Raw genomic sequence first — 14,634 nt, forward strand, 5'->3', positions numbered from 1 at the left:
CTGTGCGGGCTGACGGCCCCAGGACAGGGGCCCTCCGGTCCCAGCCCCGCTAGCCAGCCCGCGCGGCCCCGGCGCCGGGCTCCCTCCCGCCACCGGGACTCGCTCGGACCCTCGCTCGGCTGTGCCTTCTGCCCGCCCGCCCGCGGGTGCGAACCGCGGCTTGGGGCATCGATGACGCGCGACCCCGTCCCCGCAAAGCCCCAGGAGGAGGGCCGCGCGGGCGCCGAGCTGCGCTCTCGGTGCCCAAGGCCACCCCTGCCTCCCACCCGCCCCGGACCTCGGAAACCACTCCTCGCACTCACCTAGCCCGCGCTCCACAGGCTTCTTCGCGCCGTCCTACCCTTCGCAGCCTACTCTTCCAATGAGCGCCGGGCGCCTCGCGCCGGATACGCCAATCAGAGAGGAAGCGGCGCCCACGTCGCCGACTAATTGGCCAATCCAAAGTCTCAATAGCCCTGAGGGGGCGGAGCGTGATCGGGCCGGCCCTCACTGCCTATTGGTGGCCGATCGCAGGGTGGCAGGGGAGGTACCCTTGCGCCAATTGGAGAGCGCAGCGACGGGGCGGACACCTGGCGCCGATTGGTCTGCGCTCCGTGCTTGGGGTGGCTATTGGGCGGAGGCGCTGTCAGTCGCGCTGGCGGGGCGGGGCGGGGGGGGGCTCCGGGGGGGCTCCGGCCCGGTTGCGGGCGGCGGGCGAGCGCTGGGGCGGCGTCATGTCCTCCGAGGTGGCCGCGCGCCGCGACGCCAAGAAGCTGGTGCGCTCCCCCAGCGGCCTGCGTATGGTGCCAGAGCACCGCGCCTTCGGCAGCCCGTTCGGCCTGGAGGAGCCGCAGTGGGTCCCGGACAAGGAGGTAGGTCGCGGACGCCCGTCAGCCCCGGGACCGGATCCGCGCCCCCTGTCCCCTCCCCGTGCCCCCGAGCCTCCCGGCGTCCGCGTCTCGCGTCGGCTCCCTGGACCCGCCCCGCCTCCCCGACGCCCCTCCGCAGCCCGACCCGCTCTCCGCTCCCCGCGCACCCCGGCCCCGGAACTGCCTCCTCCGGCCCCTCTGTCCTCCCCACCCCCAAACCCGGCCGCCCTCGGGACGCCTGCCCCGCGCCCTAGCGGAGACCCCGGGCTCCACCCCTCCCGGGCCACGGGTACTCTGCCTGGCCTGGTTCCCTTTCGCGGGGCGCCCAGTCTACCCCGCTCTTAAGAAACTGCCCCCCGAGGTTTCTGTGACCCCTCACAGATCTCCCTTCCTGATACGACCCGGGCTTTGCCCAGCTGCGAGGTCATCTGTGGATTCCGCCACATCCATAGGTCGAGCTGCTGGGCTGGAACCTTTGATACAGTTGCGACCCCCTCCCGCGAGGGAGGAGAGGAGTCTCGTGTTTGTTTATTTATAATCCGCGCTCTGTGTAGGGGACTCTCGCTGTGTGGATTGTCTGGCGGTGGTGTCTGAGGGAGTCTTGGGGGTGAGTACGCGTGTCCAGGTGGGGCGTCTGGAGGGCGTCCTGCCTGGGGAGCTGCACCTGCGCCCAGAGGTGAGGGGCGGGGTGGGGCGTGAGCTCTCCCTTGGGTGGGGTGGGGGCGGAACCTCGGAAGGCCTTTTTGTGCTGTGCCACAGGGTTTGGACTGGATCCCATAAGCCGGTTATTCTCAGCTATGCTAAGCCAGGCGGAAAAACTTACCGCATTCCTGTAGATCTCAGACGTCCCAGAGACATAAAAGTAGCACGATTTATTTTATTTTTTTTACGCGGGCCTCTCACTGTTGTGGCCTTTCCCGTTACGGAGCACAGGCTCCGGACGCGCAGGCTCAGCGGCCATGGCTCACGGGCCCAGCCGCTCCGCGGCATGTGGGATCTTCCCGGACTGGGGCACGAACCCGTGTCCCCTGCATTGGCAGGCGGACTCTCAACCACTGCGCCACCAGGGAAGCCCAGTAGCACGATTTTTGAAAATGCTTTAAGTTGCATCTCCTTCCAGCGTTCCGATTGACCACTTTTCCTTCCTCCCCGTAGAATGACGGTTGCAGGCGACACATTTTTTTGCAGGGGGGGCGAAATGGGGGGATGCGATCAGGTGTTTTCAGGGCACTGGCGGTGAAGCGCCCAGAGCTCGGAGGGGCGGTTGGGCCAGCCGCGGGGAGGTCTCAGCGCCGTCCTGCCAGGGCTGCCCTTTCCTCCCATCTCCTGGTCACCGAGTCCCTGCAGGCCAGTGCACAGAGGGCGAGATGTTGGCGCGCAGGCGGGTCACTGAGCTGGCCCAGGCCACGTCCTCCCTTCTTCTTGGGTTTCTGGTCGCCCTGTCTGTGCTCTTTCTCTTCTGCATTTTTCTTCCTGGCGTTTGCAGTCTTTGAAATCACAGAACATACCTTTTCTTGTGTGGTCTCCTTGGTTAGTGCTGTTAAGAGGTGATTAAAGAGAAAAAAGGTAATATCACGACTCTCGTTCTCCTACGTGAGCTCTTTTAACTGCATCAGTGAGGGAGCCGGGCAGGTGTTATCAAGGTTCGAAGAGAAGTCAGAACCGCACAGCCTGACCTGGAAGGAGGCAGGTGAGGGCAGGAGCTAGAAGCGAGTTGGTCTATTCCACGCCGGGGGAGGGGAGCCGGGACAGGGACATACTGTGTCCGCAGCATCTCCACTTCACTGAGTGGGCACCAAGCGTGTCCTTGAGGCCAGGTCAGAGTGTCAGTCTTTTTCCACTTTTGTCCTCCGAGGACCCTCTTTAGACATTTTTTTCCCCTGATTGATCCCCCATGAAATGCTCACAGCAGGGATACGTCCACCTCCTTAGGGACCGTATGTGCGGGAGAACACCCCTCTGGACGATGTGCAGTTTTCCCCTGCAGCCCGCGAGCTGCTCTTCAGTTAACCTCTGGGTCCCCCCTGCCAGCCCTCTTCAGGGCCCCTTGCTCTTTGCTGGAATGATTGTTTCGCAGGTTGTACTGCATGTGTTGTCTTTCTTTGCGGGTCTGGTGTTGAGGTGCGTCTGGGGCCCTGCCTGCCTGTCTGGGGGCTCTCGGGAAAGCGATCAGCGTGGGTGGGAGTGCTGGGATCAGCGTGGCACTCCTTCCCGTAACAGAAGTTTCATTCTTGTGTTAGAAGGATGGCGGGTTGCCTTCCAGAAACACGCCCCCAGTTTGCCATCTGAGCAGCCAAAGAAGGCCCTAGAGGCGGAGGGAGCTCAGAGCGGGGAGGAAGCGCCAAGTGACCGTGAACAGTTTCTCCTCTGACTTTGAGGAAGTGCGTGTTGAAATGTACTGGGGAATGTCCTAGAGTCCAGAAGTGACCAAAGGAAGTGTCGGGAGGAAAAGAAACTTGGAGTGGGGCAGTTTGGGCTGGGAGCATCGGGACGAAGTCTGGCCTTGGTTGCGGGGGCTTTGCCCTGCTGCTCTCTCGGCTTGGTGGCACTCGGCCTGCCCAGTGCTTCTGGGACCCACGACCCTGGTGTGTGGGGAGGGGACTCAAGCGTGGATCTACCAGTGCTGAGAAGTAGGTTTACTTGTGGTTTGGGACAGGCGGTGGCGCAGCATAGGTGGAGCATGGCAGGGGGCGACATGCTGTCGTCAGCTTCACCCGCCCCCGCACTCAGCTGTGGGTGGATGAGTGTCACAGTTGTGTGCAGCCGTCCTGTGTTCTTCGTCCCGGCTGTCTTCTGCTGGGTCCATCAGCGGCCAACCTGTTGCCCATCTATCAACTCTTTTTTTTTTCTTTTAAGTTTATTTACATGTGGTTTTCTCGTTGTGTTGCCATTATCAAAGTGGGATTCATTTTTTAAAAATAATTAATTAATTTTTGGCTGCATTGGGTCTTCGTTGTGGTGCGCGGACTCTAGGCGTGTGGGCTCAGTAGTTGTGGCTCGTGGGCTCAGTGGTTGTGGCTCGTGGGCTCTAGAGCGCAGGCTCAGTAGTTGTGGCACATGGGCTTAGCTGCTCCACAGCATGTGGGATCTTCCTGGACCAGGGCTCAAACCCATGTCCCCTGCACTGGCAGGCAGGTTCTTAACCACTGCACCACCAGGGAAGCCCTATCAACTCTTTACTCAGTGCCTGACCCTGTGCCAGCTTGGTAGCTGGGGCCCACAGGGGCATCCCTTACAGATGTTGGAAAACATGGGGATGTGGGTACGTCTGTAGCTCTCAGCTTCTCAGAGGGGTTCCTGCCCCAGAAATAACTGAGACTCGCTTTCCTGGTGTCTTTGTGCCCCTGGGAGCTTGTGAGGTGGGGAGGCAGTGGCGGGACAGGGAGGGCCTGGGAATAGCTTGGGCCTCGTGTGGCTGCCGTCCGAGTGTCCCATGACCAGGAGAGTGGCCTTAAGGGTGGGCTGTCTGGGCACACAGCCATAAGGACTTGCTACAAGTAGCCCAAAATACTGAATTTTATCGTTAGAATCCGTGCAGTTTTGCATCCCTTTTCTTCCTGTCCTGGGTGCTGGGTATAGCCAGTGATGACGATGGCTCTGCACTGTCACTGACGTCACATGCTCTGCAGATGCAGAATCGGGGAGGAGAGAGCACACGTGTGTCACACAAAAACAAGGTGAGGAGAGATTTGTGTCCCACAGGGTCACTGTGGGGGGAGGTCCGGCCCAGGGCCCTGTGAGCTCTCCAAAGGCAGGTGGCAGGGCCTTGCTCCACGGGAGGGGCAGCCCAGGCTTGGAGAGAGTGGGGTGGGAGGGGCAGGTGGTGTGATCTGACAGCGGATCAGGGGATGCAGCACCCCAGGACAGCCTGTCTCTGGCTACGGGGTGGGTCAGAGTTCAAGGCCCTGAAGGAAGGCGAGATTAACGAAGGTTTTATCAAGTCCAGTTCCTGGGCGCTTTGTTCCGGTGGATGTGTCAGCCAGTCCCATCTGCAGTCCGCATGTGGCTTGTGGTGGGTGGACAGGGGTGTCTGTTAGTCTTCTCTAGGGCAAGAGGGGAGGGGACCCTTTGCAGGATACGTTCCTAGAGCACTGTGGGCGGCGTCCCCGGTCTCTGGTCTCGTGGCCTCCGGGATCCCAGGCGGGTCCCCGTGGTCAGGAGCCAGGAGAGCTGCCCATGGCCGCTTGGGCCGGCGGGGCGCTGCTGCCAGTGTTGGGAGAAGGCGGGTTCCTGGCTGTCCTGCGGGACATGGGCAGTGGCAGCCTCTCCTTCCTCGGATGTGGTGTCTGCACCTGCTGCTCCCGTCTGATGGCTCTGGGCTTTGTCCTTGGAGGTGTTCTGTCCCTGCCACTCCTTCCCTCAGGTGCCCCACCCACCCCCGTGAAAGCATCTGTTGTCAAATTCGTCTCGTTCCCGGGGCTGCTGTGTGTCTGCTCTTCATCCCTTGAGCTGGTTTCTAACATCTTATTGGTTCCCTCATTAGTTAATTAGTTAAATCTTTTTTTTTAATTTATTTTAATTAATTTATTGATTTTTGACTGCGTTGGGTCTTCGTTGCTGTGCGCGGACTTTCTCTAGTTGCAGCGAGCAGGGGCTACTCTTCGTTGCAGTGCACGGGCTTCTCATTGCAGTGGCTTCTTTTGTTGCGGAGCACGGGCTCTAGGCACGCAGGCTCAGCAGTTGTGGCTCGCGGGCTCTAGAGTGCAGGCTCAGTAGTGTGGCACACGGGCTTAGCTGCTCTGTGGCATGTGGGATCTTCCCAGACCAGGGCTCGAACCCGTGTCCCCTGCATTGGCAGGCGGATTCTTAACCACTGCGTCACCAGGGAAGTCCATGAGTTAAATCTTTGACATGGGTTCATTTTATATTTGTAGGAGTTATGCTTTTACTCTTTAAAAACGGTTGTCTTTCAACAAAGATACAGTAATACATGTAATTTTGTAACTTATTTTTATGATTTATTTTTGAGGAAGCTTTTTCTTTTTAATTTAATTATTTTTGGCTGTGTTGGGTGTTCGTTGCTGTGCACGGGCTTTCTCTAGTTGCGGCGAGCAGGGGCTACTCTTCGTTGTGGTGCGCGGGCTTCTCATTGTGGTGGCTTCTCTTGTTATGGAGCATGGGCTCTGGGAGGAGGAAGCTTTTTTAAAAAAAATATTTATTTATTTATTCGCTTGTTTGTTTCGGCTATGCCGGGTCTGAGTTGCGGCATGCACATGGGATCTAGTTCCCCGACCAGGGATCGAACCTGGGCCCCTGTGATGGGAGCCCAGCGTCTTACCCACTGGACCACGAGGGAAGTCCCCTTGTAGCCTGAGAAACGGTCTAGCGTGCGAGCCAGGCGCAGCCGGGCAGGTGTTGTCTCTCCCAGCACCGCCAAGGACAGTGTGGGAGGAGGCGTGACTGTCCTTTGCCGCTCTAGCCTCAGAGGGAGGGTGGGCATCTGTCCCAAACTCTGTCCTTTTTTTTTTGCAGTACGCGGGCCTCTCACCGCTGCGGCCTCTCCCGTTGTGGAGCACAGGCCCCAGACGCGCAGGCCCAGCGGCCATGGCCCACGGGCCCAGCCGCTCCACGGCATGCGGGACCCTCCCGGACCGGGGCACGAACCCGTGTTCCCTGCATCGGCAGGGGGCCTCCCAACCACTGCGCCACCAGGGAAGCCCTGTCCTTTTTATAGTAACTTCTTTTTAAACACTCCTTTAAACTCTCCAAACTCTCTCTTCCGACTATTCTCCCTTGAGGGGAGATGCCCTGTCGGCCGTCCTGATGCGCTGCCCTGGGCACCCCCAGGGCTCCCTGTGCTGGAGTTGGACAGCAGGTCGGCAGAGACCGCGGGTCTCCAAGCAGCCTTGTGGCCCAGCCTGTGCCCTCGGCTGCGTGCCGGGGTGGACCCCACGATCCCCGAAGGCCCCTTCTGCCCTGAAGTCTTCCCTCTGGGCCCGGCTTTCTGTGGCCGTTTCTGGTTTCTCCTTTGACTGCTCGTAATCCCCTCACTTCCCCACCCGAAAGCACACCCCCAACCTCGTCTGAACTCTCCTGCGTTGGCAGGGTGGGCCTGAGTCAGCTGTTGCTTTCCTGGCCCTGCGAGGGGTTGAGGCCGCTGGGCTCTGACCCTGGGGCTGCAGCCGGGAGCACCTCGGCGTCGGGTGTTGCACTAGAGGCTGTCTGTGCCACCCCCCGGCTCCCCTGTCCTCTCGTGGGCGCCCAGGGGACACTGTGGAGGCCACCCTTACCACCGGCTTCCTCCCAACTGCGGGGCAGGAGTCCTGAGGGTGAGCGCAGGGGCCCCGGTGGTGGGCTGGAGGCCCCACCGTTGACACCGTTTCACTCGAGGACGAGGATGGCCCTGCTGGTCCTACCGCCCGTCCTGGCGGGTGGGGAGCGGCCTGGGGCAGCCGCGGAGGATCAGGCAGCATCTGCGTGTGTGTCTGTGTCTCTGTGCCTGTCCGCGTGTGCAGTGTGTGTTTGTGCCTTAACCTGCACCTCACACGCAGGGCCCTCACTGAGCTCCTGTGGGTCCCGGTTCTCCCTTGCAAGCGTGCCTGTCTGTGATGCCAGCCCCAGCCCACCCTAGCGACGCCGTGGTGACACAGGCCTGGGTGCGACATAGTCTGGGAGGCTGGAACCCAGGCAGCTTTTGTCACACATGGTGCAGGTGGGTTGCTCACACCTGGTTTCTGGACTCCGTCTCCCCAGACAGTGGTTTCCCAGAACCCCAGAGCCTCTGGGTCCAGGTCAGGTGCACGGGGCCCGGTGCTGGGCCTCGGCCTGGGCTTTTCGTTTCCTTTTGATGCAGCTGGTTTATCAGACAAGGTGTGAGTTCTTTGGTGGTAATTTTACTCTCATATCTTCACCAGTTTCTTTATTTCCTTATATAATTCTGTTTTCATATCAAATTGTTCTCCTGATAACTTTAAAAGCTTCTTTTATAAAATCCACAGGAAACTTACTTTATTTAAAAGCCTGTAAGTTTTCTGAATAACCTCGTTGGTTATTTAGATTAACACAAAACTTCTAGATCACTAATGTTTTTAAGGGAGTGAATTTTATTTATTTATTTTAAAAATTTATTTTATTTATTTATTTTTGGCTGCGTTGGATCTTCGTTGCTGCGCGCGGTCTTTCTCTAGTTGCAGTGAGCAGGGGCTGCTCTTTGTTGCGGTATGTGGGCTTCTCACCGCTTTTTGTTGCAGAGCACGGGCTCTAGGCACGCAGGCTTCAGTAGTTGTGGCATGCAGGCTCAGTAGTTGTGGCGTGTGGGCTCAGTAGTTGTGGCATGTGGGCTCAGTAGTTGTGGCATGTGGGCTCAGTAGTTGTGGCATATGGGCTCAGTAGTTGTGGCTCATGGGCTCTAGAGCTCAGACTCAGTAGTTGTGGCACGTGAGCTCAGTAGTTGTGGCTCGGGGGCTCTAGAGCACAGGCTCAGTAGTTGTGGCTTGTGGGCTCTAGAGCGCAGGCTCAGTAGTTGTGGTGCACGGGCTCAGTAGTTGTGACACGTGCAGTCAGTAGTTGTGGCTCACGGGCTCTGGAGCACAGGCTCAGTATTTGTGGCACACGGGCTTAGTTGCTCCGCAGCATGTGGGATCTTCCCAGACCAGGGCTCAAACCCTCATCCCCTGCATTGGCAGGCGGATTCTTAGCCACTGCACCACCAAGGAAGCCCCGGGAGCAAATGTTAAATTTCTGCTGTGGTCTTAGTTTAGAAATTGGTCTCTCAGTTGTGTAGATGCGAGCCTCCCGGCGAGGGTGGGTCAGCCCTGGGCTCCGTGTCCCAGCCGTGGGTGCAGGACGTGCATAGACTCGGGAGGCAGCTCTCGCACTGGAGCCTGGCCTGACGCTGGTGGTCCCGCCGGCTTTCCCCACATCCAGTGGATTCTGTGGCTGGCAGATGTGTGAGGTCACAGGAGAGCGTGGCACACAGATGCCCTGCCATGGGTGGAGGCCCAAGGGCCAAACACACGGAACATTCCAGAACTGACAGCGAGAGGCAATGGCAGGGACGGTGGAAGCAGCTGCGCTGTGATTAGCCAGCTCGTGGCCTGAAGCCGACAGGGGACTCTGTGGATGGTTCTGGGAGGGCCAAGGTGGGCCAGGCCCTGTGTCCCAGCCCAGAAAGCAGCGTAAGAGCAAAGAGAAAATAAGGAAACACCAATCACAGGATCTCAGAACGCTTAGACACCAGCCCAGGGTGGGCCGTGGCCACGTAGAGCTGGGGTGGCTTGGGGCCATCCTGGACGCCTGCCCTCCCACGGAGAAGGGCACACTGCGTGTGGATGCCAGGCTCCTTCCATAAGCTTCCTCAGGGTCCGGCCCCATGGTGGGCCCTGGCACCTGCTGTGCGTTTCCTCAGAGCAACAGACCCTGCTGCAGGCGCAGGCCTGGGGGCGGGAGGGGTGCAGAGCAGGGTCAAGGTCAAGCACTGCGTTGGCAGAACGGGGAGGATGGGGAACAAAGCCTGGGTGGCAAGTGGGGTTCTGGCTGCCAGATTGAAGCCAGGCAGTGGAGGACGAAGGGCAGGACACTGGGGTCAGGCCGTGTTGGCCAGGACTGACTGGGGACTGGCCGGGTTCGGGTCGCGTGGTGGTCAGGGTGTCTGGCTCCCTGACAGTGGCTTTTACTGTCACCGTGTCATTGGGGTGAGGTGGCACATGTGTCCAGGAGCAGCTTTTCCACCGTGGAAGGCTGAGCCTTGGCGGTGCGGGGACAGTCTGTCCGCACTTGGTGCCAGGATGGGAAAAAAACCTCACTTTGTCAGATAAGAGGTCTGAGGTCCTCTGCGTGGTTGGTTGTTTGGTGATAACGTGGCCGTTTCCGGCCCTGGACCTCGGCCTGTCCTGGAGCACTGTCCCCAGCCTCCCCTCTGAGGCCCCGGGCATTTGGGGCTGGTAGCACCCTTGCTAGCTAGACGCTGCACCCAGCTCAGCAGACCCACTGGGCTTCTCTGCGCGGAGACCCGGTGTAAGATTCACTTTCTGCGCATCCTCTCACAGCCGATCCTGGGTTCCGGCGACAGGACGGGGCTCCCCTGAGGAGCTGACCACGTGGCCTTGGCAGCCGGGTCCTGACGCCCGGTCACCTTCTCTCCTAGTGCCCGAGGTGCATGCAGTGCGACACCAATTTTGACTTTCTCACCAGGAAGGTGAGCTGCGGTGGGGCGGGAGGGGGCGGGGGGGTGGGGTGGGAGTGGGCGCTGTCTGTCGCGGAGCCTCAGGGACAGTGGCAGCCCGGTCAGCAGGCAGGGTTCCGGCCGCTGGAAACCGTTGGGACCCTCGAGGCATCTGGTCGTGGATGCCGGTGGCGTGGGTCTCCGGGGGTCCTCACTGCCTGCCCCCGCGTCTGCAGCACCACTGTCGCCGGTGTGGGAAGGGCTTCTGCGACAAGTGCTGCAGCCAGAAGGTGGCGCTGCGGCGCATGTGCTTCGTGGACCCCGTGCGGCAGTGCGCCGAGTGCGCCTTGGTGTCCCACCGGGAGGCCGAGTTCTACGACAAGCAGCTCAAGCTGCTCCTGAGTGGTGAGCACCTGGGGCCTCGTGTCCTGTCGTGTGGTGGCTGCGATGCTGTGAGCCCCTGCCTGGCCTCTGTCTCTGCAGGGCGCCTGCTGCAGGCTTGGGACCAATAGTTGGGACTCCAGGTTGGCCCCTGCGTCCTGGGACATGGTGGTGGCGAGAGGGCAGCTTTCTTCTCCCCCCTGGCCTTGGCTGCCCCCTTCCCGTTGCCTGCTGCCCCTTCCCCCTGCCTGCTGCCCCTCCCCGTGCCTGCTGCCCCCTTCCCCCTGCCTGCTGCCCCTCCCCCCTGCCTGCTGCCCTCCCCGTGCCTGCTGCCCCCTTCCCCCCTGCCTGCTGCCCCTCCCCGTGCCTGCTGCCCCCCTCCCCCTGCCTGCTGCCCCTCCCGTGCCCCTCCCCCTGCCTGCTGCCCCTCCCCGTGCCTGCTGCCCCCTCCCCGTGCCTGCTGCCCTTCCCCGTGCCTGCTGCCCCCCTCCTGGGACCTTGGCAGCCTAGCCCCCCCCGGCCTGCAGGCCCCTTCCACCTCCTGGCAGCAGGGCAGGTGGTGCTGCCCATTGGCCCCTGAGCACTGGGGGAGGGTCGGCGCCCTGTGATCCAGGCCCTTGGGAGGTAAGGCCCCTGGGAGCCCCAGGCAGCACCTTTATTTCCACTGTTGAAACCCCAACCCCCGTCACGGCCTTTCCGCCTCAGCCGAGGGCCCCACAGAATAGAGCTGCCACCTGTCTTGCTTTCCTTTTGTCCTCTGTGCGTGTCCCCTGGTGGGCTGGCCTGGAAGGGGAGGCGAGGAAGGGAGCTGCCGGGGTCCTCATGTCTGGTTTTCATCCCCAGGAGCCACCTTCCTGGTAACTTTTTGGAAACTCGGAGAAGCCAGACACGATGGTCCTGTCGTCTTTCCAGCAACCAAGGTAAAAGCGGGTGCTGCGCGGCACTGACGCTCTGTCGCTCCGAGCCTGAAGTGACGTGGTGTGGACACCCTTCGTTTGCTGCAGGTACCTGCTTCTGGACGGGGACAGTCGCCACGAGGTCGAGGTCACGCGCATTGCTGCCGTGCAGATGCTCACGGAAGGCTTCCCTCCTGGAGGTGAGTGCCGTGTGGCACCGGCCTGGGTGACTCTCGAGGTCTGTGGGCCGTCCCGCTCAGCCATGGCAGGGGCTTGTGTTTAGTGAGTGGCTGTAGGAGCTCACCAGGAGAATGGGGCTTAACGTGTAAAACAAGCGGGGACTCTGCCCTTCCGTACGTTTCACTTCCTGTCGGACTCGGGTCAGGGGTACGGCTCCGGCGGCAGCTGGCATCGGTCCGATTCCCCGATGCCTGGATCGTTGCCCGCCCAGCACCACGACCCCCAGGGTCTGCGGGGACGACCCTCCTCCTGGAGCTTGCGGAGCGCTTAGCCTGTTCTGGATCTTTCCACCTAAACTTTCGCACTTCAGAAGCTGTCCTTCCACGGAAGTGGAGTTGGTGTTCCGCGTTGGGTGCAGTGCGCTGAAGAAACCCACGTGACTTAGTCCGTCTTGCTTTCTGTTTTCTGATCGGCTCTTGCTTGTTCTTCTCTCCTGCCTGCCTACCTTCTTGACGTAGAAAAAGACATGCACACTTATACCAGCCTCCCGGGGAGCCAGCCCGTCTCTGAAGGTCAGCTCCCCGCTCCCCGCCGCGCTCCTTGCCCCCGCGCCGGGCTGCGCCTCCTTCAGACCCTGCTGGGTGCTGGGGTCCACGCCGAGGCTCTCTGTGAAACACACATTCCCTTCTTTTGGTTGATTTGAAGGACAGTTGGGTCTAAGACGGGCAGACAAAGCATGAATGAAGCAATCTCTCATTTGCTCAGTTCTGCGCTCCCAAGGGGAGCCCTACGCAGTGTTTCCTAACGTCCCCTGGGCATCCTCCCCTGGGCATCCACTGGGCTTGAGCGGGCCACGCGAGGGGGGCGCGGGCGGCGGCCCTCCCCAGCGCGCTCCCGTCCCTCCGCAGCGCGCTCGCTCCCGTGTTCTCTCGAAGGAGCCTCCCTGCGCTCCTGGGCCCGCAGGTGGCGAGGGGAGCGGGCCGGCTCAGCGTTTGCCCCCTGTCCCCGAGCACAGGCTGTGCGTGGTGGCACCTGTGCTGGGCCGTGAGTCGAAGGTGCGGAAGTCACGGTCCGGAGAAGCGGGGGGCCACCCCCAACCCAGGCCGGGGCCTCCCTCCGTGTCCTTCCCACGTGGGCGGGGCCGGGGGCTGGTGGCGCTATGCGCCCCCTTGTGGCGGTGCTGGGAGGGCAGTGAGCCCTGCTCTGCCCAGGCTTCCGGAACCGTTAAACGTCCAGAAAAATGTGTTCCCGAGGGGGCGGGGGCGGTGGCCACAGCAGCGTCGCTCACTTTCTGTCGAGGCCCAGGTACTTGCATGCGGCTCTGCCGACCACAGACTCAAAATGCGACAGCGGTCGTAGGAGCCATGGAAACGTGGCCTGGGCCAGTAGAAGTCTACTTATGGGAGCGGGGGGTGGGCAGAGCACAGCCTGCCCGCCCCAGAGCCCGGGGGCGGGGGGCACTCCTGCAAGGAGCCCAGGCGGGGACAAGCCGCTTGACACCCAGGGTCGAACCGTGGCTTATGAAAGGTCATGGGGGGCATCCCAGGCCTTGGGTGGCGGGGCACTTCCAGCCGGATCGACCTCCCGGTGGGCCGGGCCTCTCCCACCCAGCACCTGCTCCCCCGCCGGCCTGCGTTTGACTCTGAGACCTGCGTCTGATGGAAGGGATCTTCTGAGCTGGGTAACGGCTCACAATGGAGTTTTCCTCCCAAGTCACAAAGTAGAACAGCTGTAGGTAGGCAAACTCCACTGTGAGGCTTGGTCTCCTTGCCACTTTTCTGACTGCAGTCGTGACAGAAGGGCCGTCTGTTCCTCCAGCCGTTGGTTCTCAGAGCAGGTGCTGGGGTCCCGTCGTCGTCCATGGCGTCACAGCCCAAAGGCGGGCAGTGTCCCAGCAGGCCGACCCCAAACGGCATCTTTTCGGGAGCTCGTGTACTAGTGGGGTGTTGGTGGCACTTATGCCCTCCGCTTTGACCCTGGCTCTCCAGAGTAGGGTGGGTGCAGCCTGGGCAGCCCTCCCAACGGCACCGCGCCTCTCCCTGGGTTCTCGGCCACGTGGTGCCGGGCCTGTGAGCTTGGGCTCGTCCGCTGGGCAGCCCCTAGCCCAGGCCCCGCCACCAGGCTGCCTCCGTCTGAGACCAGCACCCGGGCTGGGGAGGAGGCGCCCCGGCAGCACATCAGGGCCGGCGGCACCCTGGGCGCTCACCGTCCCCTCGGGCATCCTTACCTTGTCTCCCCACTCTAGGAGGCAACGCGCGGGCCACAGGCATGACCCTGCAGTACACGGCGCCAGGGGCGGAGGGCGTGACGCAGCTGAAGCTGACGGCCGGGGAGGACGCAAACGGCAGCAGAAGGCAGGCGACAGCATGGCTGGTGGCCATGCACAAGGTACCGTGGGCCCGGCCCTTCTGCTCAGAGCACTGCCCACCACCCTTTCCCAGAGGGAGGCCCGCTGCCTGCCTACCCGGGGTGCCCCCACTGGATTCAGCCAGGCACACGCATTTATCTCTGGTCACCTTGCAGGCTGCCAAGCTTCTCTACGAATCTCGGGACCAGTAACGCCACGCGGGCTGGACAGTCCGCTGGGGGCAGCAGCACCCGCTCGCCGAGCACGCACAGGCGCAACTAACCCTACACGTGCTGGAAACGCAACTCAAGTACTCGGAGCTTACCTAGTGCAATATGTACACAGTTGATTGATTAATGCTCAGAACACCTCGTGCTTTAGAATGTGTCTCATCGATGCCTAATTGGGGGTGGGAGAGACTGAGCTACACTACTGCTAAAATCTTTTTAGCATAATCTATACCATGTTTTTATGAGTGCCCAAGTTTACTAGATGGTTCTGGCCCCTTGATGTTCGTTCCATTAATTCTTCCACAGAAGTGATCTGGGCAGTGGTGACTTGGCCTGATTTGTACTGGAGCGCATCTCACAGACTGCCCGTTCATGTGTCACTCATCTGGGGCTATGAACAAACCTTTGCTACTTCACAGGGGAAGGAACAAGATTTGTGTTTTGTACTTTTCACTATTTCCCTTTATTAAAATAATTGTACAAGAATTTATATATAAAGCTTACAATTAAAACCTATTTTGAAAATACGGATCAGGCCTCACCTCGCTGTGTCCAGACAACCTGAGCTTCACGCTCAGCTCAGTTCTGGCTCCAGAACACAAGACTCACTCCCAGCCTCCGGTGAGAGACAGCAGTTTACCGCGTGCAC

At 60.8% G+C, this 14,634-nt stretch overlaps 1 protein-coding gene across 1 annotated transcript; it reads left to right on the forward strand.

Moving 5' to 3' along the window:
• Positions 1-664: 664 nt before the first annotated feature.
• On the forward strand, positions 665-14,516 carry ZFYVE21 (zinc finger FYVE-type containing 21). Its single transcript, XM_032624640.1, is given in 8 exon segments — positions 665-851; positions 9,934-9,984; positions 10,188-10,356; positions 11,176-11,195; positions 11,197-11,252; positions 11,337-11,428; positions 13,654-13,796; positions 13,932-14,516. Coding segments are annotated over 8 exon segments (705 nt in total). The 5' UTR covers positions 665-713; the 3' UTR covers positions 13,968-14,516.
• Positions 14,517-14,634: the final 118 nt, after the last annotated feature.

Source organism: Phocoena sinus, chromosome 2 (assembly GCF_008692025.1).
Source record: "Phocoena sinus isolate mPhoSin1 chromosome 2, mPhoSin1.pri, whole genome shotgun sequence".
Classification (NCBI taxonomy): domain Eukaryota; kingdom Metazoa; phylum Chordata; class Mammalia; order Artiodactyla; family Phocoenidae; genus Phocoena; species Phocoena sinus.